The sequence below is a fragment of the Loxodonta africana genome, chromosome 23 (assembly GCF_030014295.1).
Source record: "Loxodonta africana isolate mLoxAfr1 chromosome 23, mLoxAfr1.hap2, whole genome shotgun sequence".
Taxonomy (NCBI): Eukaryota; Metazoa; Chordata; class Mammalia; order Proboscidea; family Elephantidae; genus Loxodonta; species Loxodonta africana.
In genome coordinates, this window is record NC_087364.1 from 22929214 (window position 1) to 22953862 (window position 24649).

At 38.9% G+C, this 24649-nt stretch overlaps 1 protein-coding gene across 1 annotated transcript in view; it reads right to left on the minus strand.

The window, feature by feature from the left end:
• ATP8A2 (ATPase phospholipid transporting 8A2) overlaps positions 1 to 24649 on the minus strand; it is a 697351-nt gene that overhangs the window by 629654 nt on the left and 43048 nt on the right. The window contains exons 2-5 of the mRNA XM_064275334.1: positions 3286 to 3385; positions 2804 to 2902; positions 1847 to 1892; positions 1016 to 1056 (exon numbers count right to left, since the gene is read on the minus strand). Of these exons, the coding sequence (XP_064131404.1) occupies positions 1016 to 1056; positions 1847 to 1892; positions 2804 to 2902; positions 3286 to 3385 (286 nt within the window). The remainder of the gene's footprint in view (positions 1 to 1015; positions 1057 to 1846; positions 1893 to 2803; positions 2903 to 3285; positions 3386 to 24649) is intronic.

Here is a 24649-nt window from a genome sequence, read left to right on the forward strand (position 1 = left end):
TTTTTTTTTAAATAATAGTCCAGTGGCAGTATTTAGGAGTTTCTGGGTGGTACAAATGATTAAGCACCGAACTAATCAAAAGGTTGGAGGTTCAAACCCACCCAGAGGCACCTCGGACGTAAAGCCTGGAGATCTGCTTCTGAAAGGTCACAACCTTGAAAACCCTATGGAGTAGTTCTACTCTGCACACATGGGGTCGCCATGAGTTGGAATCAACAGCAACTAACTACAATTACAGGTGGTATTTTAACACATTGTCTATAAACGTTTAGCAAGAGAAACCATTTTAAGTTATCCTCTAAAGAGTAGTTTTCTTTTCACATCATATTAATCAGCTTTGAATCCTGAAGTAATGGCAGTTACCTCCCAAAAATCAGAGACTCATTTAAGAGGCTTATCTTATCAGGTACCAAATACCCAGATGGCACAGCATATTTCTCCTAAATCTTCTATTCATCACTATAAACAACCAAAAAATCCACAAAAACTTCTCAGACCCTCCAAACCTCATACTTGTAGGGATGTAGAGACATACCCTTCCTTGAGGTTGTCAAATTAAAAGCAATAACTATCAGCCATGCTAAACCACCCTAGCCTTGGAACTGAAACAAGATGATTTTCAATCTCTATTCCATCACTCTATATTCAATGATTATCATAAGCCTAATAAAAAGGAAACAAAAATATTGAATCGCAGAGGACCAGGAGAAAATGTGTCTCAAATTGGATTTATAAACTAGAATGTTGCTTCGAGGTTTCAGAAACATCCCCCCAGGAGCAGTGAAGTTCACAACTCTGAGTGGACGGTGTGAGCTCCATCTAGAAGGGTCAGAGGAACAGGGGAAGCACACCTCAGCTCTAAGTCATTCTACAGACAAGCTCCACAATGCAGAACTCACATGATATGGACATGACTTGTGTCTTAACACAAACTTTCTATTGCAATCAATGCTAGACATTAATTACAAGTCTCCAGACAATTACTTTCTGGCATAGCTTTAAAATTCATTTTTACCTCTTTCCACATAATGGTATGCCACATACCATTTCTTAACACTGAAAAAGAAAAAACAAAGTATTGGTTACCACTGGTGATAATCAAAATAGAATCCGTTCTTGAAAATCCAAAAGGTATATTTTGATATAGAGACCTCTTCCCCCAAAATGGAGTCCTAATTTATGTATCTCTGTCACTTGTATACATTAATGCAGACACATACATAAATATGTACACCAAAAAACCAAACCCAGTGCCGTCGAGTCGATTCTGACTCATAGCGACCCTATAAGACAGAGTAGAACTGCGCCATAGAGTTTCCAAGGAGCGCCTGGAGGATTCGAACTACTGACCCTTTGGTTAGCAGCTGTAGCACTTAACCACTATGCCACCAGGGTTTCCACACATATATGTTAAATCTATTCATGTTCGGCCCAGAAGAAGAAGGAAAAAATAAATAGGCCTGCTGCTACAAGGTTAAAAACAAACAAATCAGAGCTGATATTCTATAAATCAATACAATGAGAGTTGGGTCAAGGGGGGAAAGGAGAGACTACAAACCAAGGATGTGAATGCCTGGAACTTTTTAAAAGCTGTCTGTTTCCTATTTCCTGAAAATTACAACGTCTTCTAAAATTCTTAAGTGCACAAATTCTGTTCAAATCTTAGTTATCAGGACTAATGTTTTGTTTGACGTGTTTCTCATTTTTCTGCTCCATTAAAATATTTTATAGATAATTTTTCCAATTTATCTCAATATCATATACTACTTGTTACTTAAAATTCGTTAAGTATAGACCTTATTCTTAAGTCTCTCAGTGGAAAAAGTGATTCAGCCTGGTACCTTACCTATTGTTTTCTTTTTGTTAACTGCATTGTCAGCCTTATGTCGCTTCTGTCACAGAAAGAAAAAAGTCCTTAAATTCAAAAGCTCTGAATGAATAATTGAAATAGCAAACAATAAGATCAGGAAATTAAAGCAGGGGCAGGGAAGCGAACCACCAACAACACGAATTCAGCTCAACGGTTTTGTGATCTGGTACACATGAGATTTAGATGAAGTCTATGCTACTTCAAATGATTACATTCTGGGTCTAACGATTACCAAGCACTCTGAAGTATAACCTTTTCCCTCCTCATTTGCTTTAGATCAGAGTAAAAGAATCATTAAGGATGATAATCCAAAAAGCAAACAGCTTAATTTATTTACTGGTAAAGTACCTTTGGTCAAAGTGCCTTTGCTTTGATATGTATTACATTTATTTACCTATTCCCAGAAGCGTGTGTGTGTGTGTGTGTGTGTGTGTGTGTGTGTGTGTGTGAAGGACAGAGAGAAAACAGAGAGAGAGAGAGGAGAAGGAGAGAGAAGAAAAGAGGAAGAGAGAATATTGTAGCCAACGAACTTGGAACTCTATTTTCTAGAATAACTATGAGGAGGAAAAAGATTCTTATAAAATGATCCCAGGTACAATGCTGCTACACTAGACAGAACTACAACCCTTCATTTGCTACTGATATTAGCAAGCTCTGAAGTGAGATATAAGGCACATCAAAGGGGGTGCTGAGACCTAACATTTGAAAACATAATTTAAAATATTTCTATGCCACTAAAAAATTTTTTTTTTTTATGCCACTGCATAGGTATTTAAGACATTTTGTGTACACATGCCCTCTCAAAAAATACCATCATGAGTTTTAAGAGGCCAGTTAGGCTATAGCCCAATTTCTTGTCTTAAACATGTAATACAAAGCAATAAATAAGATATATTCAATATAATGATTTTATTATTCAAGACAAAAACTTACAAAATCTTCTACAATCTCTTTGATGCCTGCAATTGTTAAAATAATGATCAATGGCACCAGGGTGGTATATCTTCCTGTTGGAGATACATCTGGAATTTGCTGTAGGTAAGAGATAATGAAGAAATTATTACCTTTGGTAGTTCTGTTCTATTTCTCTTACCCAAAATTACTGGGTAATTTTAAAACTAGCTTTGTATTTTACTTTTTTTTTTTTTTAATCTAACATTACTGTGTGTTTGGAACAGAAAACGGCTGAAAGGTACGCCTCCAGTGCCATTTTGTCAGTGCATCTTTTAGTATCTGCAATGGTCCCAGAGGCAATACCAAAAGAAGTTTCTCTTTTTACCAAGATCATTTCTGTTCACTCTCACACAAGGGATGGAGGAAGGAAGCAAATATAGTCAAGTATTATAACACTTCTTTCAGCTAAGTGGTCTTTTAGCAAAATCTCATTTTGCATGTAATTTAATTGTTTAAATTACCTGTAATAAGGCAATGAAGAGGAAGAAGGCGTTGGCAGCTCTTCTAATCTGCTCATACAGGAATCGAGGTAGAAAGGTCAACACGCTGTACTTGGCCGTACTACAAGGATAAAGAAAAATACTACTATCAGCTAATGATGTAAACTCTAAAAAAGAGAGCAAAACAAAGTTTCAAAAATTCAAAAATGTTTTTAATTGTATTTATATATATATACAATTTTTGCCAATTCAACATTTTTTACACGTACAATTCAGTGACAGTGATTACGTTCATGTTGTACAACCACCACTGCTATTCCTTTTCAAATTATCCTACCACCATTAAACATGTAATACAAAGCAATAAATAAGAAACTCAGTGTCCCCTAGGCCGTGGACTCCCCTTTTCCCCTTCTTCCCCGGCCCTGGTAATGACGAATAAACTTCATATAAGTGGGATCATACAATATTTGGCCTTCTGTGACTGCCTTATTTCATTCAGCAAAATGTTTTCAAGATCCATCCATGTCATAGCAGGTATCAGGATTTCATTTCACTTTATGTTCAGTAATATTCCATTGTATGTATGTACCACATTTGTTTATCCATTCATCTGTTGATGGACTTTTTGGTTGATCTATATTTGGGCCATTGTGAAAAGTGCTGCAATGAACACTGGTGTGCAAGCTTCTATTTGTGGTCCTGCTCTCAGTTCTTTTCACTATATACCTAGGGTTAGGACAAGTGGCTTTAATAAAAAAATTTTCCAAAATTCAGGACAAACTGGCATGCTGACTCTCTTGTACAAAGGTGTTATTTTGCAAAAGGAGACACCTGATAAGAAAATTTCCTAACATGATTTTTTTTTCAAACTTTGTATACATGTTTTCATTTATTTTTCACACATTATAAGCAAGAAAATGTCCCCACCTCCTAGGAGCTACCAGCAACCTATACAGTAAGCATATACAGAATGTTTGTTTAAAAAAAAGATAATGTTTCAAGAATGACAAAACAGAAAGTGGTACATGATTCAAATACGGTAAAATATAAATGCATTAATTGAGTAACTCACATGAGCAAGGCAGAAGAAACATTCCGGAATTTGTGGCACTACGATTCTTATTACACAACCACCGGATTCAGTGTAGAGTCAACTCGACAAAGCATGGCCCATGTGAATAATAGTTCGATATGTCCCTCTGGACACCCACCACGGATATTTTATGTTTCAACCACACCTGAGCAAATTCTGCTCCTTTAACACACCCTTTATTTGGCCACCTCTGTTCACACTTCTGCTTCCACCTGGGACATCCTCTCCCTTTTGCCCTGTCTCTCCATGACTAAACTCTCCTTCCTATCTTACCCTCCAGCTTCATTATCTTCCATTAAGCTGAATCAAGTTTATAACTATTCTTCTGGAGGTGCCACTGTTAAGTGCTCAGCTGCTAGCCAAAAGGTCCACTGTTAGAACCCACCAGCCATTCTGAGGGAGAAAAGCCCTGGGATCTGTTCCCATAAAGATGACAGCCTAGAAAACTCTACGTTCTACCACGGCTACTTGGTCACCTGGGGTCACTATGAGTCGGAATTGACTTGGTACACAGCAACAACATCCTTCATCTAAGCCCACAGTATGGAATTTATACCTACATTAGTGTCTTTGCTTCATATTATATTTATTTACCTATCTCCAGAGTATATTATGGGAACAGAATAATGGTTACTTCAACTCGGTATATTCCTAGAACATATCACATAGCAGAGAGTCAACGAACAATGAAATAAACCAAAGGCATAAACTAAATAATCTGTAGGGGTAAAATGAACCATACTTCCCCTGGCTGCTCAAAGGCTTCTCAAACCATAACAGTACATAAACCAGACTAGACTAGTTGCCATCAAGTGATTTTGACTCATGGTGACCCCATGTGTGTCAGAGTATAACTGGGCTCCATAGGGTTTTCGATGACTGGTTTTTCAGAAGTAGATCACCAGGCCTTTCTTCCGAGGTGCCTCTGGGTAGACTCGAACCTCCAACTTTTCAGTTAGCAGCTGAGTGGGTTAACCATTTGCACCACCCAGGGACTCCATAAGAGTACATATTTGACCCATACCTCACCCCCTGAAGGCATGACTCTGAGCCTACTCTTAACTGAAATATATTTCTAGCGAGATTATTCACCAGATTACAAGAACACAACAAATCAGAGTCACCAAAGTGGAGGGGCAGGGGGCTCAGGGAGACAGAATACACTAGAGGCATATATATGTACTACTGTTTAAGACCTAACAGCAACTAATCATAAAAAACCTGTTGTCGTCAATTCTGACTTACAGTGACCCTGTGGAAGAGAGTAGAACTGCCCCACATGGTTTTCCAAGGCTGTAATCTTTATGCAGGCAGACTGCTGCATCCTCCTCCCCCGAAGTGGCTGGTGAGTTCAAATCACCGACCTTTCAGTTAGCAGCCGAGCACTTAACCACTGTGCCAATGATGAAATCAAACCAAAGCTGGCAACTCAAAAATATAGCAGCCTGAGGTTTTTTGCTAGAGCAGGAAATAGTCCACATGCTAATGCTGCCACTGCCCCAGAGAAATCATCCCATGGTGCAGCAGCCTGGTGTTTTGCAATACGTAATGATCAGAGACGTCTTAAAGACAAAATCGTGTTTAGCCGTCTTCTGCTTAAGGTGCTAAAGATGTATCAGCTAACTAATAACTACCACTTGTAAAATGGTTCAAACTTAAAGAATTTGACACTTGAATGGATAGAATTGAATTAGCTGAAAAAAGTGCTTACATGAAACCCCTGACTCATTTATCTAGCCCAGTGGGAAATTACAGATATCACTGTAGAATTTTGCCCCATCGAATAAACTAGCTGACATTAAACTAATTAAAGAGTAAGGCACATATTTCAAGCTCCCTTCTGTGACTGCTTACGGTACAAAGCTTTCTTAATTACAGCTTAGAGGACACACAAGTCAAACAGAGACTCATGTGTCCATTTAAGGCAGTTTCAACCACTGAAATAAAGCAACCAACATTTACCAGTAAAGAAGCCATGTTGGATGCATGTCTCTTTATAATTCCTATGATCTGACAAGTATGAGAATAAACCTGCTGGAAATTTTTTTTAAAAATTGCCATTGAGTTGACTCTGACCAATGGTGACCCTATGTTTGTCAGGGTAGAACTGTGCTCCATAGGGTTTTCAATGGCTGATTTTTTGGAAGTAGATTGCCAGGCCTTACTTCCAAGGTACCTCTGGGGAGATTCAAATCTCCAACCTTTTGGTTAGCAGCTAAGCTCACTAACCATTTGTACCACCCAGGGACTCCCAGTGGAAATTAGGGCCTGGCAAAAAATATGGGTCTGGGGCCACCCAACCATCACAAAGCAATATAGAAGCTTGATCTCTAGAATGAAGAAAAGGGCAAGAACCCTCAGACAATGTTTGAATATGATTTTCCAGCTATGAAAAAAATAGAAGTTGACAACTGTTCTCCAGAGGCAAATCTATAACACAGTAGCAGCTCAAAGGGTTACTTCCCTTTAAAGCAAGCCTCTAGAAACCCAGAAGCTAAGCTGGCTGAACACTCACCTCCAAAATCATGAACGTAAATGTACATTAAGTTTTAAAGATAGCCAAAGACAATCGCCTTATTCTCCTAAATTATATGGGCATTTCTTCTATGTGCTCACCATGCAGTGAGTGTTCAATATTTACTGAAAGAATGAAGGGCTCTTTAAAACTCTCCACAAGAAGAGCCAGGTTCCGAAAGCCCTCCATCCTACCCAGCTCCCTGTAAGATACCATTTGCCTTTCTTCACTCAAATACTCACTCAAGAAGGAAGCTGAAAACACTAAGTGTCCTAACAAGGTTGTTCATGTCTTTATAAAGAGCTTAATTCATTTATTCTCTAAGAGGGCAATACGCCAAATATGTGTTCTGAAATCATCTGGCCTGGGGGCCAGTGGGTTCAGGAGTAGTCACACGCAGGCCTGATTCCACCACTGCCCCAAGAGAAAAACAAAGTAAGTCAAGGGATACAACTCAAATGCCATGATATATACACTGCATTTAATTCCAATACTTTGGCTCTCCACTTAGAATTCTATACATTCTTTCCAAACAGGGAAATAAACCCTATCAATAACAAAGTTTTAAGGCTGTACTGGGGCCCTGACATGCTACAAACCAAATAACTGGAGACCAATCTCTGAAATCAAGCTATCAAGGAGAAGCATCTAAATCTGTCTGGCTCACGTTCCGCACGCCCATGTTCTCAGTCAAGAAGGCAGTGGTGCCACTGTTTGTAAGGCGAGGACAAAGCTGGTCATAAAGGACCCTTTCCCAGCAGACAGAGCTCAGGGACTGTGCCAGTGAGGAGTGTCTGGGTAGGAAGCTAGACTGAAGCAGGCAAACTGGGAGAGTAGCAGGAGGTTAATTGATTATGGCACAGAGTCCATGAGTATGCAATGTACAAAAGTTTAATACTGGTCCAGGTGTTAAGCAAAATATGTCAGTTCTTTGTGTTCCAAAGAGTCAAAGAAGTTTATAGATTTCAGAATCCTGAATCCAGCTACAGTGAAACCTATGAGAGCTGGAACTCAACAGGACTGCCTTGCTTTCCCAGTCTTGTGAGTTTTCTGCCTTTGACAGAGTGCAGTCTCGCTGCTTTTTTATTGCTGAGTTTCCTTCTCTGTCGTATTTCCGTCTTACACAGGTTCTGGCTTTCACAGGTTTCACTGTAATATGATTTTATTACTCTGAATTTCACATGTAATTGCCAAACTATTCAAATGTTCAATTTTAATAGAGATTGTTTCATTTAGCCTATCATGCACACAGAAAAATACACAAAATCAAAGTGTACAGCTCAAATTTTCATAAAGCAAACACACCCCATATGGTCATCTAATTGGAATTTAACATATAGAAATGAGAAGAACAAGTCTTCAGGTGTGGGATTCTAACAGCAATAAAGGCACAGTCTAAAGGGTACCTAGCTTCCGATTTGCAATTGTAAAATGGTCACAAACTTGTGTCACCTCCAGCTACTGAGATACCACTAAGACAGTAGGAAGCAATTTTAAAACATACAGCCATATTTTTAGAAAATAGAAAAGGAATCATCAGCGAACTTTTTTCCCCGTAAAATAGACTCTGCTTTTGGCAAAAAACAAAAACAAACAAAAAACTGTTTATATGCCTCAAAGATGCCTTCTGAGTATCCACCGCAGGAAGCGGGGACACACAGAGGGAACTGCAGCCTGAGGAAAGGCCTGGGCCTGGGAGGAAGAGAGAAGGGTCTAGCTACAGAACAGCTTTCTGGCAAGATGTGTCAGTTCACTTTTAAAGGGCAATAGGTAAAGAAAAAAAAATTTTTTTTTTTTCTTTACCACAGTCCTAGGAGGGTCACTCATTAGACAGGGCAGGTGGGGACAACTAAGTATGTCAGAAACGATAGTGGACAGGGAACGCTGTCTCAGCCTGCACACTGAGGTGCCTCAGGAATGGGAGACATCAAAGACAGAAAGGAGTCTGATGCAACGGTGGAAAGCAAAAAGAAGTGTATAAAGTCTGTACAGAGAGGGGTGGAGCCAGGCGATGAGGGTGAAGAGCCTGGAGAAGCTGTATGAGATAAACTACAAAGGGCTAGAGCAAAAGGCATAATGAAAGCGTCATTGTTCCTCTCCCAAAGTCCCCCTTTGCAAGAGGCCCAGAAACCTACACAGCCAGCCTGCTACATCCATGGCCAAAGAGCCAAAGTTTATTCTCTGGGGCAACCATACAAACCTCAAAGGAAGACAGAAAAAAACCTTCCACACATTCATGTTTGAAAGCCCTTCACTCAGAAGTGAAGCTTGTTATCCGACCCATATCAGAGCTGTCTGTGCCCACTCTTTGGGAAATTACCAGTTATGTGTAGAAAGTCCCTGATATGAAAAAAACATTCCAAATGAAAACAGGACAAAAGGAAAACTGGAGAAAACAGAGAGCTCAGGAAGCTTTAAAAGTATTTTTTTTTTTAATGTTAATACCCTGAGAGTTATAATACATTTATAAAATAGATGCTATTTTTTAAAACTAACAGAATAAAAGAGCTACTGGAAATTCGAAGCATGATAACCAAAAACCAAAACAAACCCATTCCCACTGAGTCAATTCTGACCCGTAACAACCCTATAGGACAGGGTAGAACTGCCCCATAGGGTTTCCAAGGAGCACCTGGTGGATTCAAATGGCCAATCTTTTGGTTAGCAGACGAATTCTTAACCCCCCCCCCCCACGCCACCAGGGTTTCCAAGAAGTATGACAGCCTAACTAAAAAGGCAATAAAAATGGTGAAAAATATTTGAGTAAATCTCCAAAAAAGTAGAATAAGAAAAATGAAAGGGACTTAGAGCACCAGTATGAGAGTGAATGTCCTACCATTAAGATTTCCATAAAAAACAGAGAAAGGAAATACTAAAAAATTACCAAAACTACAATGAGATACTACCTCACCCGTTTGAATGTCATTGATCCAAAAAATGGAAAACGACGTGTTGGCAAGGTTGTGGAGAAACTGGAACCCTCATCTATTGCTGGTGAGACCGTAAAATGGTGCAGCCACTGTGGAAAACATTTTGGCAGTTCCTCTAAAGTATGAGCATAGAACTACCATATGACCCAGCAATCCCGATCCAGAACAAGTGAAAGCAGAATGCAAACAGAAACCTATACACCAATGTTCACTGCAGCACTTTTCACAATAGCCAAAAGGTGGAAACAACCAAAATGTCCATTAACAGATGAACGGGTAAACAAAATGTGGTATACCCATACAATGGAATAAGAAATGAAGTCCTGATGCATGCCACAACATGGATGAAACTTCACAAAATCAGTTACAAAAAGGACAAATACTGTATGATCTCACTTATATGAAGTTGTTAAATATATAGAAATCGAAGATTATTAATGGTTACCAGGGGTAGGAGGAAGAGGGAAAGGGGGAGTTTTTGCTCCGGAGGCATTTAGTTTATGTTCACGGTGGTAGAACGATTTGGCAAAAGATAGTGAGAAGGATTGCACAACATGGAGAACGTAATCAATATCACTAAACTACACATGTATAAATTGTTGAATTTGCAAATATTTTACTGTGTATATTTTTGCCACAATAATAAAAAAAAAATTACCCAAGAAAATTTCCCAGAACTCTAAGGAAAAAAAAATTCTGATGAAAAGGACTCCCAAGTACCCAAAACAATGTAAGATCTATACCAAAATTTTGAAATTATAGAATATCAAAGATTAAAAAAAACAAGACTGTAAAAGAGCTTATTTATAAAAGGGAAAAAAATCAATATGAGATTGAACTTTTTAACAGTAACATACAGACAGCTAGAGTAATACTTAAGATTTCTATACCCAGACAAGCTATTGGACACAATTATAGTTTTCATGTAAGCTTTTCTTAGGAAGCTACTCCAAGATCTGCTTCAACAAAACCAGAGAGAATTTTTTTTTTAATAATTTTTGTTGTGCTTTAAGTGAAAAGTTTACAAATCAAGTCACTCTCTCACATAAAAACTTATATATACCTTACTACATACTCCCACTTAATCTCCCCCTAATGAGTCAGCCCACTTCCTCCTTCCAGTCTCTCCTTTTACGATCTTTTTGCCAGTTTCTAACCCCCTCTACCCTCCCATCTCCCCTCCAGGCAGGAGATGCCAACATAGTCTTAACTGTCCACCTGATGCAAGTAGCTCACTCCTCATCAGCATCTCTCTCCAACCCATTGTCCAGTCCCTTCCATGTCTGATGAGTTGGCTTCGAGAATGGTTCCTGTCCTGGGCCAACAGAAGGTTTGGGGACCATGATCGCCGGGATTCTTCTAGTCTTAGTCAGACCATTAAGTCTGGTCCCTTTATGAGAATTTGAGGTCTGCATCCCACTGTTCTCCTGCTCCCTCAGGGGTTCTCTGTTGTGCTCCCCATCAAGACAGTCATCGGTTCTGGCCGGGCACCATCTAGTTCTTCTGGTCTCAGGAGGATGTAGTCTCTAGTTCATGCAGTCCCTTCTGTCTCTTGGGCTCATAATTACCTTCTGACCTTGGTGTTCTTCATTCTCCATTGATCCAGGTGCGTTGAGACTCATTGATACATCTTAGATGGACGCTCGCTAGCATTTAAGACCCCAGACGCCACACTTCAAAGTGGGATGTGGGATGTTTTCTTAATAGATTTTATTTTGCCAATTGACTTAGATGTCCCCTGAAGCCATAGTCCCCAAACCCCTGCCCCTGCTCCGCTGACCTTCGAAGCACTCAGTTTATTCAGGAAACTTCTTTGCTTTTGGTGCAGTACAACTGTGCTGACCTCCCCTGTATTGACTATTGTCCTTCCCTTCACCTAAAGCAGTTTTTATCTACTATCTAATCAATAAATGACCCTCTCCCACCCTCCCTCCCTCCCCCCTCTCATAACCACAAAAGAATGTTTTCTTCTCAGTTTAAACTCTTTCTCAAGATCTTATACTAGTGGTCTTATACAATATTTGACCTTTCGCATCTGACTAATTTCACTCAGCATAATGCCTTCCAGATGCCTGCATGTTATGATATGTTTCACAGATTCATCACTGTTGTTTATTGATGCGTAGTATTCCATTGTGTGAATATACCACAACTTATTTATCCATTCATCTGTTGATGAACACCTTGGTTGTTTCCATCTTTTTGCTATTGTAAACAGTGCTGCAGTAAATATGAGCATGCATATATCTGTTCATGTAAAGGCTCTTATTTCTCTAGGATATATTCCAAGGAGTGGGATTTGTGGGTCGTATGCTAGTTCTATTTCTAGCTTTTTAAGGAAATGCCAGGTTGATTTCCAAAGTGGTTGTACCATTTTACATTCCCACCAGCAGTGTGTAAGTGTTCCAATCTCTCCACAGCCTCTCCAACATTCATTATTTTGTGTTTTTTGGATTAATGCCAGCCTTGTGTTTTTTTTTTTTTGTTGGAGTGAGATGAAATCTCATCGTAGTTTTAATTTGCATTTCTCTAATGGCTAATATCCGAGAGCATTTCCTCATGTATGTGTTAGCTGCCTGAATGTCTTCTTTAGTGAAGTATGTGTTCATATCCTTTGCCCAATTTTTAATTGGGTTGTCTTTTTGTGGTTGAGTTTTAGCAGAATCGTATAGATTTTAGAGATCAGGCGCTGGTCGGAGATGTCATAGCTAAAAATTTTTTCCCAGTCTGTAGGTGGTTTTTTTTACTCTTTTGGTGAAGTCTTTTTTTTTTTTTTTTTTGTATTCTGCTTATGCCTTATATTAGGGATCCTAACGTTGTCCTATTTTTTTCTTCCATTATCGTTATTGTTTTAGACTTTATGTTTAGGACTTTGATCCATTTGGAGTTAGTTTTTGTGCATGGTGTGAGGTATGGGTCCTGTTTCATTTTTTTGCAGAAGGATACCCAGTTATGCCAGCACCATTTGTTAAAAAGACTATCTTTTCCCCAATTAACTGACACTGGGCCTTTGTCAAATATCAGCTGCTCATATGTAGATGGATTTATATCTGGGTTCTCAATTCTGTTCCATTTGTCTATGTGTCTGTTGTTGTACCAGTACCAGGCTATTTTGACTAATGGGGCTGTATAATATGTTCTAAAATCAGGTAGAGTGAGGCCTCCCACTTTGTTCTTCATTTTCAGTAATGCTTTGCTTATCAGGGGCTTCTTTCCCTTCCATATGAAGTTGGTAATTTGTTTCTCCATCACATTAAAAAATGTCATTGGAATTTGGATCGGAAGTGCATTGTATACATAGATGGTAGGATAGACATTTTTACTGTGTTAAGTCTTCCTATCCATGAGCAACGTATGTTTTTCCACTTATGTAAGTCCTTTTTAGTTTCTTGCACTAGTACTTTGTAGTTTTCTTTGTATAGGTCTTTTACATCTTTGTAAGATTTATTCCTAAGTATTTTATCTTCTTGGGGGCTACTGTGAATGGTGTTGATTTGGTGATTTCCTCATCGATGTTCTTTTTGCTGATGTAGAGGAATCCAAGTGATTTTTGTATGTTTATCTTGTAACCTGAAACTCTGCCGAACTCTTCTATTAGTTTCAGTCGTTTTCTTGAGGATTCCTTAGGGTTTTCTGTGTATAAGATCATGTCATCTGCAAATAGAGATAATTTTACTTCTTCCTTGCCAATCCGGATACGCTTTATTTCTTTGTCTAGCCTAACTGCTCTGGCTAGTATCTCCAACACAATGTTGAATAAGAGCGGTGATAAAGGGCGTCCTTCTCTGGTTCCCGTTCTAGAGGGAAATGCTTTCAGACTCTCTCCATTTAGGATGATGCTGGCTTTTGGCTTTGTATAAATGCTCTTTATTATGCTGAGGAATTTTCCTTCTATTCCTATTTTGCTGAGAATTTTTATCATAAATGAGTGTTGAACTTTGTCAAATGCCTTTTCTGCATCAATTGATAAGATCATGTGGTTTTTGTCTTTTGTTTTATTTATATGGTGGATTAAATCAATTGTTTTTCTAATATTGAACCAATCTTGCACATCTGGTATAAATCCCACTTGGTCGTGGTGGATTATTTTTTTGCTATGTTGTTGAATTCTATTGGCTAGAATTTTGTTGAGGATTTTTACATCTATGTTCATGAGGGATACAGGTCTGTAATTTTTTTTTTTTTTTTTGTGGTGTCTTTACCTGGTTTTTGTATCAGGGATATGTCATAGAATGAGTTAAGGTAGTGTTCCATCTTTTCTATGCTTTGAAATACCTTCAATAGAAAAAAAAAAATTTTTTTTTTTTTTTTCGGTAGTAGTGATATTAACTCTTCATTGAAAGTTTGGTAGAACTCTGCAGTGAAGCCGTCCAGGCCAGGGCTTTTTGTTGTTGGGAGGTTTTTGATTACGTATTCAATCTCTTTTTTTCTTATGGGTCTATTTAGTTGTTCTACTTCTGACTGTGTTAGTTTATGTAGGTAGTGTGTTTCTAGGAATTCATCCATTTCTTCCAGGTTTTCAAATTTGGTACAGTACAATTTTTCGTACTAATCCGATATGATTCTTTTAATTTCAGTTAGGTCTGTTGTGATATGGCCCATCTCGTTTCTTATTCAGGTTATTTGTTTCCTTTCCTGTATTTCTTTAGTCAGTCTGGCCAATGGTTTATCAATTTTGTTAATTTTTTCAAAGAACCAGCTCTTGGCTTTGTTAATTCTTTCAATTGTTTTTCTGTTCTCTAATTCATTTAATTCTGCTCTAATTTTCACTATTTGTTTTCTTCTGGTGCCTGATGGATTCTTTTGTTGCTCGCTTTCTATTTTTTCAAGTTGTAGGGACACTTCTCTGATTTTAGCTCTTTCTTCTTTATGTATGTGTGCATTTATCGATATACATTGACCTCTGAGCACTGCTTTTGCTGTGTCCCAGAGGTTTTGATAGGAAGTGTTTTCAGTCTCGTTGCATTCTATGAATTTCTTTATTCCCTCCTTTATTTCTTCTATAACCCAGTCTTTTTTGAGCAGGGTATTGTTCAGTTTCCAAGTATTTGATTTCTTTTCCCTGATTTTTCTGTTATTGACTTCTACTTTTATGGCCTTATAGTCTGAGAAGATGGTTTGTAATATTTCAATGTTTTGGATTCTGCAAAGGCTTGTTTTATGACCTAATATGTGATCTATTCTAGAGAATGTTCCATGTGCACTAGAAAAAAAAGTATACTTTGCAGCTGTTGGGTGGAGTGTTCTGTATAAGTCTATGAAGTCAAGTTGGTTGACTGCAGCAATTAGATCTTCCGTGTCTCTATTGAGCTTCTTACTGGAAGTTCTATCCTTCTCCAAAAGTAGTGTGTTGAAGTCTCCTGCTATAACTGTGGAGGTGTCTATCTCACTTTTCAATTCTGTTAGTTTGTTTTATGTATCTTGCGCCCTGTCATTGGGTGCATATATATTTAATATGGTTATATCTTCCTGGTCAATTGTCCCTTTAATCATTATGTAGTGTCCTTCTTTATCCTTTGTGGTGGATTTACCTTTAAAGTCTATTTTGTCAGAAATTAATATTGCCACTCCTGCTCTTTTTTGATTGTTGTTTGCTTGATATATTCTTTTCCATCCTTTGAGTTTTAGTTTGTTTGTGTCTCTAAGTCTAAGGTGTGTCTCTTGTAGGCAGCATATAGATGGATCATGTGTTTTTTTATTCAGTCTGAGACTCTCAGTCTCTTTATTGGTGCATTTAGTCCATTTACATTCAGCATAATTATAGATAAGTATGAGTTTAGTGCTGTCATTTTGATGCCTTTTTTGTGTGTTGTTGACAATTTCATTTTTCCACTTACTTTTTTGTGCTAAGAAGTTTTTCTTTGTAGAATGTGTGTTCCTCATTTTTATAGTAAAGTTGAATTTATTTTTGCTGAGTCGTTGTGTTTATCTTGGTTTTTATTTTGAAGTATGGAATTGTTAGACCTCTTTGTGGTTACCTTAATATTTACCCCTATTTTTCTAAGTAAAAACCTAACTTGTATCATCCTATATTGCCTTGTTTTCCTCTCCATTTGAAAGATCTGTGCCTCCTGTATTTAGTCCTTCTTTTTTGATTATTGTAATCTTTTACATAATGACTTCAATGATTCCCTGTTTTGAGCATTTTTTTCTTTTTTAAATTAATCTCATTTTGTTTTTGTAATTTCCCTATTTGAATTGAAATCAGGATGTTCTGTTCTGTGACCTTGTGTTGTGTTGGTATCTGATATTATTGATTTTCTAACCAAAGAATTTCCTTTAGTAATTTTTATAATTTGGTTTGGTTTTTGCAAATTCTCTAAGCTTGTGTTTATCTGTACATGTTTTAATTTCACCTTCATATTTGAGAGAGAGTTTTGCTGGATATATGATTCTTGGCTGACAGTTTTTCTCTTTCAGTGGTCTATATATGTTATCCCATTCTTGCCTGCATGGTTTCTGCTGAGTAGTCTGAACTTATTATTGATTCTTCTTTGTAGGTGACTTATCGTTTTTCCTTGGCTGCTTTTAAAATTTTCTCTTTATCTTTGGTTTTGGCAAGTTTGATGATAATATGTCTTGGTGATTTTCTTTTGGGATCTATCTTGTATTGGGTTCTGTGAGCATCTTGGATAGATATCTTTTCATCTTTCACAATGCCAGGGAAGTTTTCTGCCAACAGATCTTCGACTATTCTCTCTGTATTTTCTGTTATCCCTCTCTGTTCTGGAACTCCAATCACATACAAGTTATTCTTCTTGATAGAGTCCCACATGATTCTTAGGGTTTCTTCATTTTTTAAAATTCTTTTATCTGATTTTTCTTCAACTATATTGGCGTCAATTGCTTTATCCTCCAGCTCCCCCACTCTGCATTCCAATTCCTTGATTCTGCTCCTCTGACTTCCTATTGAGTTGTCTAATTCTGTAATTTCATTGTTAATCTTTTGGATTTCTGAATGCTGTCTCTCTATGGATTCTTGCAACATATTAATTTTTCTACTATGTTCTTGAATAATCTTTTTGATTTCTTCAACTGCTTTATCAGTGTGTTCCTTGGCTTTTTCTGTAGATTGCCTTATTTCATTTCTGAGGTCATCCCTGATGTCTTGAAGCATTCTGTATATTAGTTTTTTATATTTTACATCTGGCAATTCCAGGATTGTATCTTCATTTGGGAAAGATTTTGATTCTTTAGTCTGGGGTTTTGTAGAAGCAATCATGGTCTGCTTCTTTATGTGATTTGATATCCACTGCTGTCTCCGAGCCAACTACAAGATACTGTAATGATTTATTTTGTATTTGCTCACTGAGTCTTATCTTCTTGTTTTGTTTTGTTTCAATATACTCAGATGGGCTACTAGATTGTGCTGTCTTGATTGTTGTAGCCTTTGAATCGCTTATGTCCTATTATCAGCTGGTTTGAGCTATTACCAGATATATAAGCCTAAGAGTCCATTCACTATTCTGAATAGAATCAGCTTAGGTGTCCTGATTTTGGGTCACCAAGTGTGTGGTGTATGCTGTCACCTATTAACTTATAGGAGTAGTGGTGATAGTTGTATGCACCAGATTCTAGTAGCAGCAGGGGGTCACACTCCAAGGAGGGCAGGATGCTGACAGCTTTCCCCCACGTGCCAGTGAGGTAGGTGTGTCTCTATTCCTAGAGCACTTTGGTGGGTGGGCTCTGCAGCTGTACGTTAGGCACTCGACGTTTGTACCTCTAAAGATTGGTAGGCATCACTATCCTCAGACCCCTTTGGCAGGTGGCTAGGTGATTTGGGTGGAGCTTCAGCCCTCAGTTCCCTGCTGTGGATCAGTGAGGCCTCTGTTTAATAGGTAGAGAGTTATCAGAGCTCAAAAACTTGTCTTTCCAGTGCTCTGCTAAAACAATTACAGTCAGATCTCTATCAGAATTGCCTTTGTATTATAATAGCCACCTTGTTCCCTATAGGGATGAAAGCCAAAGACTGTGGATCTCTTATGCTTGGCTAGAGCTGGTTCTGTATTTTTATTCCAGTTTAGGGAAGTCAGGGAAGGATTTTTCCCCCCTGGGTTGTTAATTGCTGCTTCTCTCAGGCCTAGAGAATGGGTTAGGAAAAAAAAAAGGCAAAGCACTTTACTACCTCACCCAGGAAATTCCAATGTTAATGAAGCCGCCTGGGGCAGGGAGGGGAGCGATCAGATAGATAGGAGAGAGTAGCCCATGGCAATATAGACAAAGTTACTTATCTTGTTTGATGATGGCTGTTTTATCTGACTGAGATTCCAGAGGGGGCGTAGCCTGTGTGTGCTGGCTGGGTCGAGATTGCCCCCGAGGGTCAGGCCTGCGTCCTGTGCTTGCACCGTCTCAGGAAGCCCTGATCAGCTCCTCCGCTCCTAGTCCAAAGCTCAGTGCCAAGGTTTTCTGGCTGGGATGGTGCACTCCAGGCTCCAAAACCAGTCACTGCTTCCCCGTGATTTCTCCTCCTTCAGCTGCGTTGTTGTGCAGCCTGCGTGCGCTGGCTGGGTTTCTGCCAAAGTTACTTCAGGGGGCTAGGGCTGTGTCCCGTGCTTGCGCCGTCTCAGGAAGCTGTGCTCAGCTCCTCTGCGCTTAGTCCAAAGCCCAGCGCCCAGGTTTTCTGACTGGGACACTGGCTCCAGGCTTTGAAAACAGTCGCTGCTTCCCCGTGGTTGCTCGTTCTCTTGTCAGCTGCATCAGTGTGCAGCCTGCTTGTGCTGGCTGAGTCTCTACCAAGGTTACTCTGGGGGTTAGGAGTTAGGGCTGCATCCTGTGCTTGCCCTGTCTCAGTAATCTGCAATCAGCCCCACCACTCTGGCACCAGGGAACCACGAGGGCTCAAGACTGTGGCATGGGACGCCAGTTCCAGAAGCAGTTGCTGCTTCAGGGCATAGCTTTTTGCTCCCCTGTCACTCAGGTCAACTCCTTAGTTCTGTGTTTGATGGTCAGAGTTCGTAGATTGTCGTGTATGTGATCGATTCACTTGTTTTTCCGAGTCTTTGTTGCAACAGGAATCCGCGGTAGCTTCTACCTAGTCAGCCATCTTCGAGAGTAATTTTTAAACACACACACATAGTTCAAAAGCAGACAAGAAGACAAGGGGGCAGGGAATCTAGATTACTGGAAACAGAACAACCAGAAAGGAAATAATGAGAAAGTTGACACATTGTGAAAAACATAACCAATGTCAATGAACAAATTGTGTAGAAATTGTTATGTGGGAACCAAATGTGCTGTGTAAACTTTCACAGAAAACACAATAAAATATTTTAATTACAACACACACACACAGTATCAATAAACCAGTGAATCCAATTCAAGAAAGCAACAAAACAAAGCTCTAGGATGATCACTCTACAACACATCTACCTGGGAAGGAGGCCTCCATGCGGGGCGGGGGGGAGTGGAGCTGAGACATTATTCTGAGAGATTATTTTGAAATTATATAGAAAAGTTGCATAATTTAAAATATATGTTGATCTGATGATAAGAAAGGGATTAACATGTAAAAATAAAATACATATTCAAGTAGAGAAATGAGACAGGAAAAGCAAGGTACATTAGAAGAGAACCAAACATAACACACTACTATACTACTTGGCCCTGAAATAAATAAGTTAAATCTTCATCCCTAAGAGAATTCAGAGAGATAATTTCTACACTTAGAAATGCGGTGAAAACCACCAGAAGAATTAAAAACAGAAAGAATTCAAAGTGGATTCCTTTGATATAATAGGACCAGGATGGGAGAGATGGGGCTGGAGTCTACTGATTTTCATGATAAATCTTTCCCTACTATCTGAACTCTGAACCATGTACATGTATTATTTTAAGAATAATTTAATTTTTTTATACAAATAAATATCATCCAGATATAACTGTCAAGGGACAGTCAGCTCTTCTGGCTAATTCCAGGACTGCTCATACACACAAGGACCTGTTTATTAGAACATGAAATTAAGTTAAAGACTGAATTTATTTTTATTCTACTTCCCACCACAAAAGATCTTTGGTTAATCCTCAGCCAAATTCCTAGGACGTCTTTGTTTCCTCTTTTCATCGAACCACATCCTTCTCTTCTTCTGAGCCAAGAGCCCAAGGGGTCATCTTGTTTAGAGAGCTTTTCCCTGTTGACATCTACCCAAAAAACAATCTGTAATTCATTGATTCACTTCAACAGTGGGTGTATGTGTTAATTTCTTCTCCTTTTTCTTACCCCATCAGCTCTAAGCTTGCCACATGAAATATTTACTCTGTTCTCCTGTCTCTGTGCACCTTCCAGGCTGAGAACTCATGGTACATACACCCTTAGGACCAACAGCACAGTGCCCTCTGCTGGCCAGCCCTCACGGCGGTGTTTTCTGCCATGTAAACAACACTGGAGCAGCAGGTGTGAGCCAGATGACAACCAGGTCCCTCACAATTTCCTAACAGAAATTCTCAGAGAAGCGGTGTTTAAGGAAAAATTTCAATGTCTTACTGCACTTCAATAATTTTTCTTATATATTCACTTGTAGTCTTTTAATTTAAAACACACATACTCATAAAGTAGTGTAGTTCATCACTAAGCAATTCTAAAACATTTACTCATGTCTTTCATCTAATGTACTCATTTATATCCCAGAGTTAGATCCAGGTTTTGTGGAGACTGGATACAATCTGTACACAACACATATACAATTTGAGGATCTTGCTTTAAGAAAAAAAAATTACAAAATAAAATTGGACATAAAAGTGAATGCTTATTTAGAATGAGAAAAGAATCACAACATAATACAAGTTTATAAAAGCTGAAAAGTACTACATCACAATATTGAGAAAACAGTATCTTTATTAACTGTCAAGTGTTCCGTAATATTTTCTCTCCATGGTTTTTCCGTCATTTGGTTGGATCACCCCTTATATGGCAACTTTGTAATATATTTTTTTGGAGAGAGGATAGAAAGATTATTCATTCTTTACTCTAGCTAGGGTTGATCAAGCATGTTTCATTGCTGATTTGGTAAAGTTCCCTTTTGTTTCACAATTCATCAATAGTGATATGTACGTTTTTATGATTGTTGTCAGAGAAATCTCTATCAAATTTCCTCCATAACTGAAGCTCAAGCTCTGTAAGATTTTTCTGCGGACTAGCTGCTGGCTCCATACATTTCAAATATCATTTTTCCAATATCCGTCACACACTTCTAGCATAATAAATTGCACTGATAATCTGATACTTCTAACTCTGCACCTTCACATACAACCTCAGACAAGGCTGTGGGCAGTAGGAGTATTTCTGGAACTTATCCCTATACTGGAACAGTTAGCAATAACTGACCTACTCACAAAAGTGACTGCAGACCACAGAAGTATATTCTGCTGCTAACAGAAAGGTTGTAGGTTCGAACCCACCCAGCGGCTCTGTGAGAGAAAAGACCTGGCAATCTGCTCCCATAGAAATTACAGCCTAGGAAACCCTATGGGCCAGTCCTACTCCGTCATATAAGGTAGCTAGGAGTAGGAATCAATTCAATGGCACACCATAACAGCAAACCCAAACTGTTATTTCCAACTCAACTCTCCCTTACATGGTGTCCCAAAATGCCACTCCAACACCACCAAACAGAAGAGGAGATGTGACAGGGGGAAAGTCTGAGTGAAAAGAGACAGAGGTCTTAACCAATCATGGTTAAAACCTATTTCTAAAGTTATACAAAAAATATAGCATAGGTTCCTTCCCAGGGTCTTGGAATGGGCAGACAGAAGTGAAGAGTACTTAAACTGAAACTCCACTTGCTTCAAGTAAATCTGTTTCTGTGGATATGTGCCTAATCTAATATAAATACATGAGGAATCTACATGTGGATGTTAATAACAATCTATATCATACCACCACCCATTGCCCTGAAGTCAATTCTGATCCATAGTAACCCCAAAGGACAGAGTAGAACTGCCCCACAGGGTTTGCAAGGAGTGGCTGGTGGATTTGAACTGCTAGCCTTTTGGTTAGCAGCCAAGCTTTTAACCGCCAGAGCTCTAGAAGTATCTACAGGTACGTGTTAATACAAATATGTGGGTGCTGGCACATATAGCCATTGAAGACACAAATACAGGTACTCCTGAAGACAAAAAAAAAAAAAAAACTTTCAAGACTGTTTTTCTGGGTTTGAAACCTTAGGACCATAGTCTTATGCAACAATTCGAGTCAACTAGCATAACGTAGTTCACCAAAAACATGATTTGCATCCTAGTGAAGTGGGTAGCATCTGGGGTCTTAAGAGCTTGCAAGAGGCCATCTAAGACACAGCTATAGGTCTGTACTCACCAGAAGTGAAACAGTAAGAAGGTAACCAAAAGCTCAGAGAACAAACAACTGTATATGAGCCACAACCTCATCTACCCTGTGACTAGAAGAACTAGATGGTGCCTGGCTACCCCCACTGACCATTCTGACTGGGGCCACAATAGATGGTCCCAGATAGAATGGAGAAAATTGTAGAGCAGAACTCAAAGAAAAAAACAAGCCAGACAAACTGGAACATTAGAGAACAGAGGACTCCCTGAGACTATCACCCTGAGACAGTCTAAACCTAAAGCCGAGCATATCCCATGATCACCTTTTAGCAAAATGGCAGAGTGGCACACAAAATAAACGATAGTACCTGTAAGATTGGTGCTGTACTTAAAAACCATCTGTATCAGACCAAAAGGTCAACAATTATTCAAAAACAAGGATGAGAAGGAGGCAGGAAAATTAGAGTACGGGAAAGGGAACAAACAGAACACAATTGAAGAGAATGTTGACATATTGTGATAAATGTAACTAATGTCGCTGAACAATTTGTATAGAAATTGTCACATGGGAACCTAACCTGCTATGTAAACTTTCACCATAAACTCAATTAAAAAAAAAAAATTTTTTTTTTTTTTTTTAAAGAAAACCCTATGGAGCACGGTCTACTGTGACAGATATGGGGTGGCCATGAGTCAGAGCCCACTCCACAGCAAAGGCTCGCCAGGTAGTACGTGTCCTCTAGTCCCTCCCCAGTGAGGGAGTCAGCATGAACTGAGGCTCAGAGGTGAACTGAGGCTGTCCTATGCATGGCTTAGGTTAGGGAACTGCTGAGTTATTAACGGTTTGTGTTTGGGGCATGACAAAACACTACGTGCCATTATAGCATCCGCGCAGTGAATGATCTAAAATCGTCAGTTAAAAAGTTTGCAATGTTCCCTCAAATGAGCTTCACTAAATTAAAAAATAACCAACATTCAGCAATAAGAGCAAGAAAGGCTCTGGGAATCATATTTTGGTATTCTCTATGATAAACATGAAGTTATAGTTTAAACAAAGATAAAATAATTTTCCTTTATATTTAGCAATAATCAAGCATTTATTATATCTCTTTTCCTCACACTTAATCAAGGAGAATAAGACCTAGTCAAGGGGTTGGAAAGCTGATTTCTAAACCCAAGATCCAGCTTGCATAAGCCCCTTGACCTCTCTATGCCTCTGCACTTATAAGCAGAGACTTTTTTTTTTTTTCCTTATGACAGCTGTTGTGAAGTTGGGGCTAACTCTAACGCTAAGGCAAGAAAGAACACCCATACAGAAGAATAGAAAGGAACACAACAGTATGTCTGATTTTACAATATTAAAACACATACAGCCAGAACATAGGAAGCTGGCTGACAATGGTCTGGAAGGGAAATAAATGGACACACTCTCATCCTAAGTGAGGTTTATGAGACCCTGAGGAGTGAAAGAGCTAGGAATGCATACATTGGTGATAAAGTGTCTCTAGGACAGATATGAAGACCCTGGGTGGTGCAAGCAGTTAAGCACTTGTCTGCTTACCAAAAGGCTGGTGGTTTGCATCTATCCAAAAGTACCTTGGAAGAAAGGCCTGGCAATCTACTCCCCCCAAAAAATTTAGCCACTGAAAATCCTATGCAGCATAGTTGTGACACACATGGAGTCACCATAAATCAGAATCAACTCAATGGCAACTGATTTGGTGTTTTTGGTTTTAAGATAGCTGCGCTGAAAACACTGAGAGCCGACTGAGAAGTTAAGGCATCTAATAACAGGCCGTATTCTAGGAAGTCTCTGAGGCTAAAATAAAATTGTGTGTGTGAAGGCGTCTTTATATGTGTAACCGGTTGTACAAATGCAAAATGACTGACTATTCAGGCTTTATAACTAATTCCAGATTAAGGTACATAAGGAAAACCTAGGAAGAAAATAATGTTCTTATAAGAAAACACCATCAGCTAGGTTGACGTGGCTCAGAGGAAAGAAACTAGAAGAGGAAAGTATACACATCAACAGGTCCCCTGAGAGAGATGAAAGGGGAGAGGAAAAAGGGATGCAAGATTAACAGTTTCAATTATGAGAAAATAGTTGCCCACACCCACAAAAATTTTCTAGCTAACCTAAAGAAAATAAAAGTTTTATCTGCAAGTTGGAGACCAGGGACCAAAACAGACCATTTCAGACTCGTCCAAGGCAATCAGTCCAAACTCAAGACATACACCATTCTCAGAAAAGTGACTGCCATGAGGATATTACCCTACGCAATAAGAAGATGGATCAGAGTGGTAATTTCCTCAATGACTCAACAGCAACCGTCCATCTTCATTAAAAAGCGACTCTGAGACTACAGACCAAAGTCAATAGCCTTAAGCGGCTGATTCAAGCAAGGGTTTCAGGAATCATGAGAACAATAGTTTAGCTGATGGAATGTACTTACTAACAAGGGGACCATAGATTATCATGTGTGACCTTTCCCACCACACTATAAAGTGACTCAGTCTGAATATCTTATACCAAAAAAGAAAAGAGAAACCTATTCTTAATAAGGA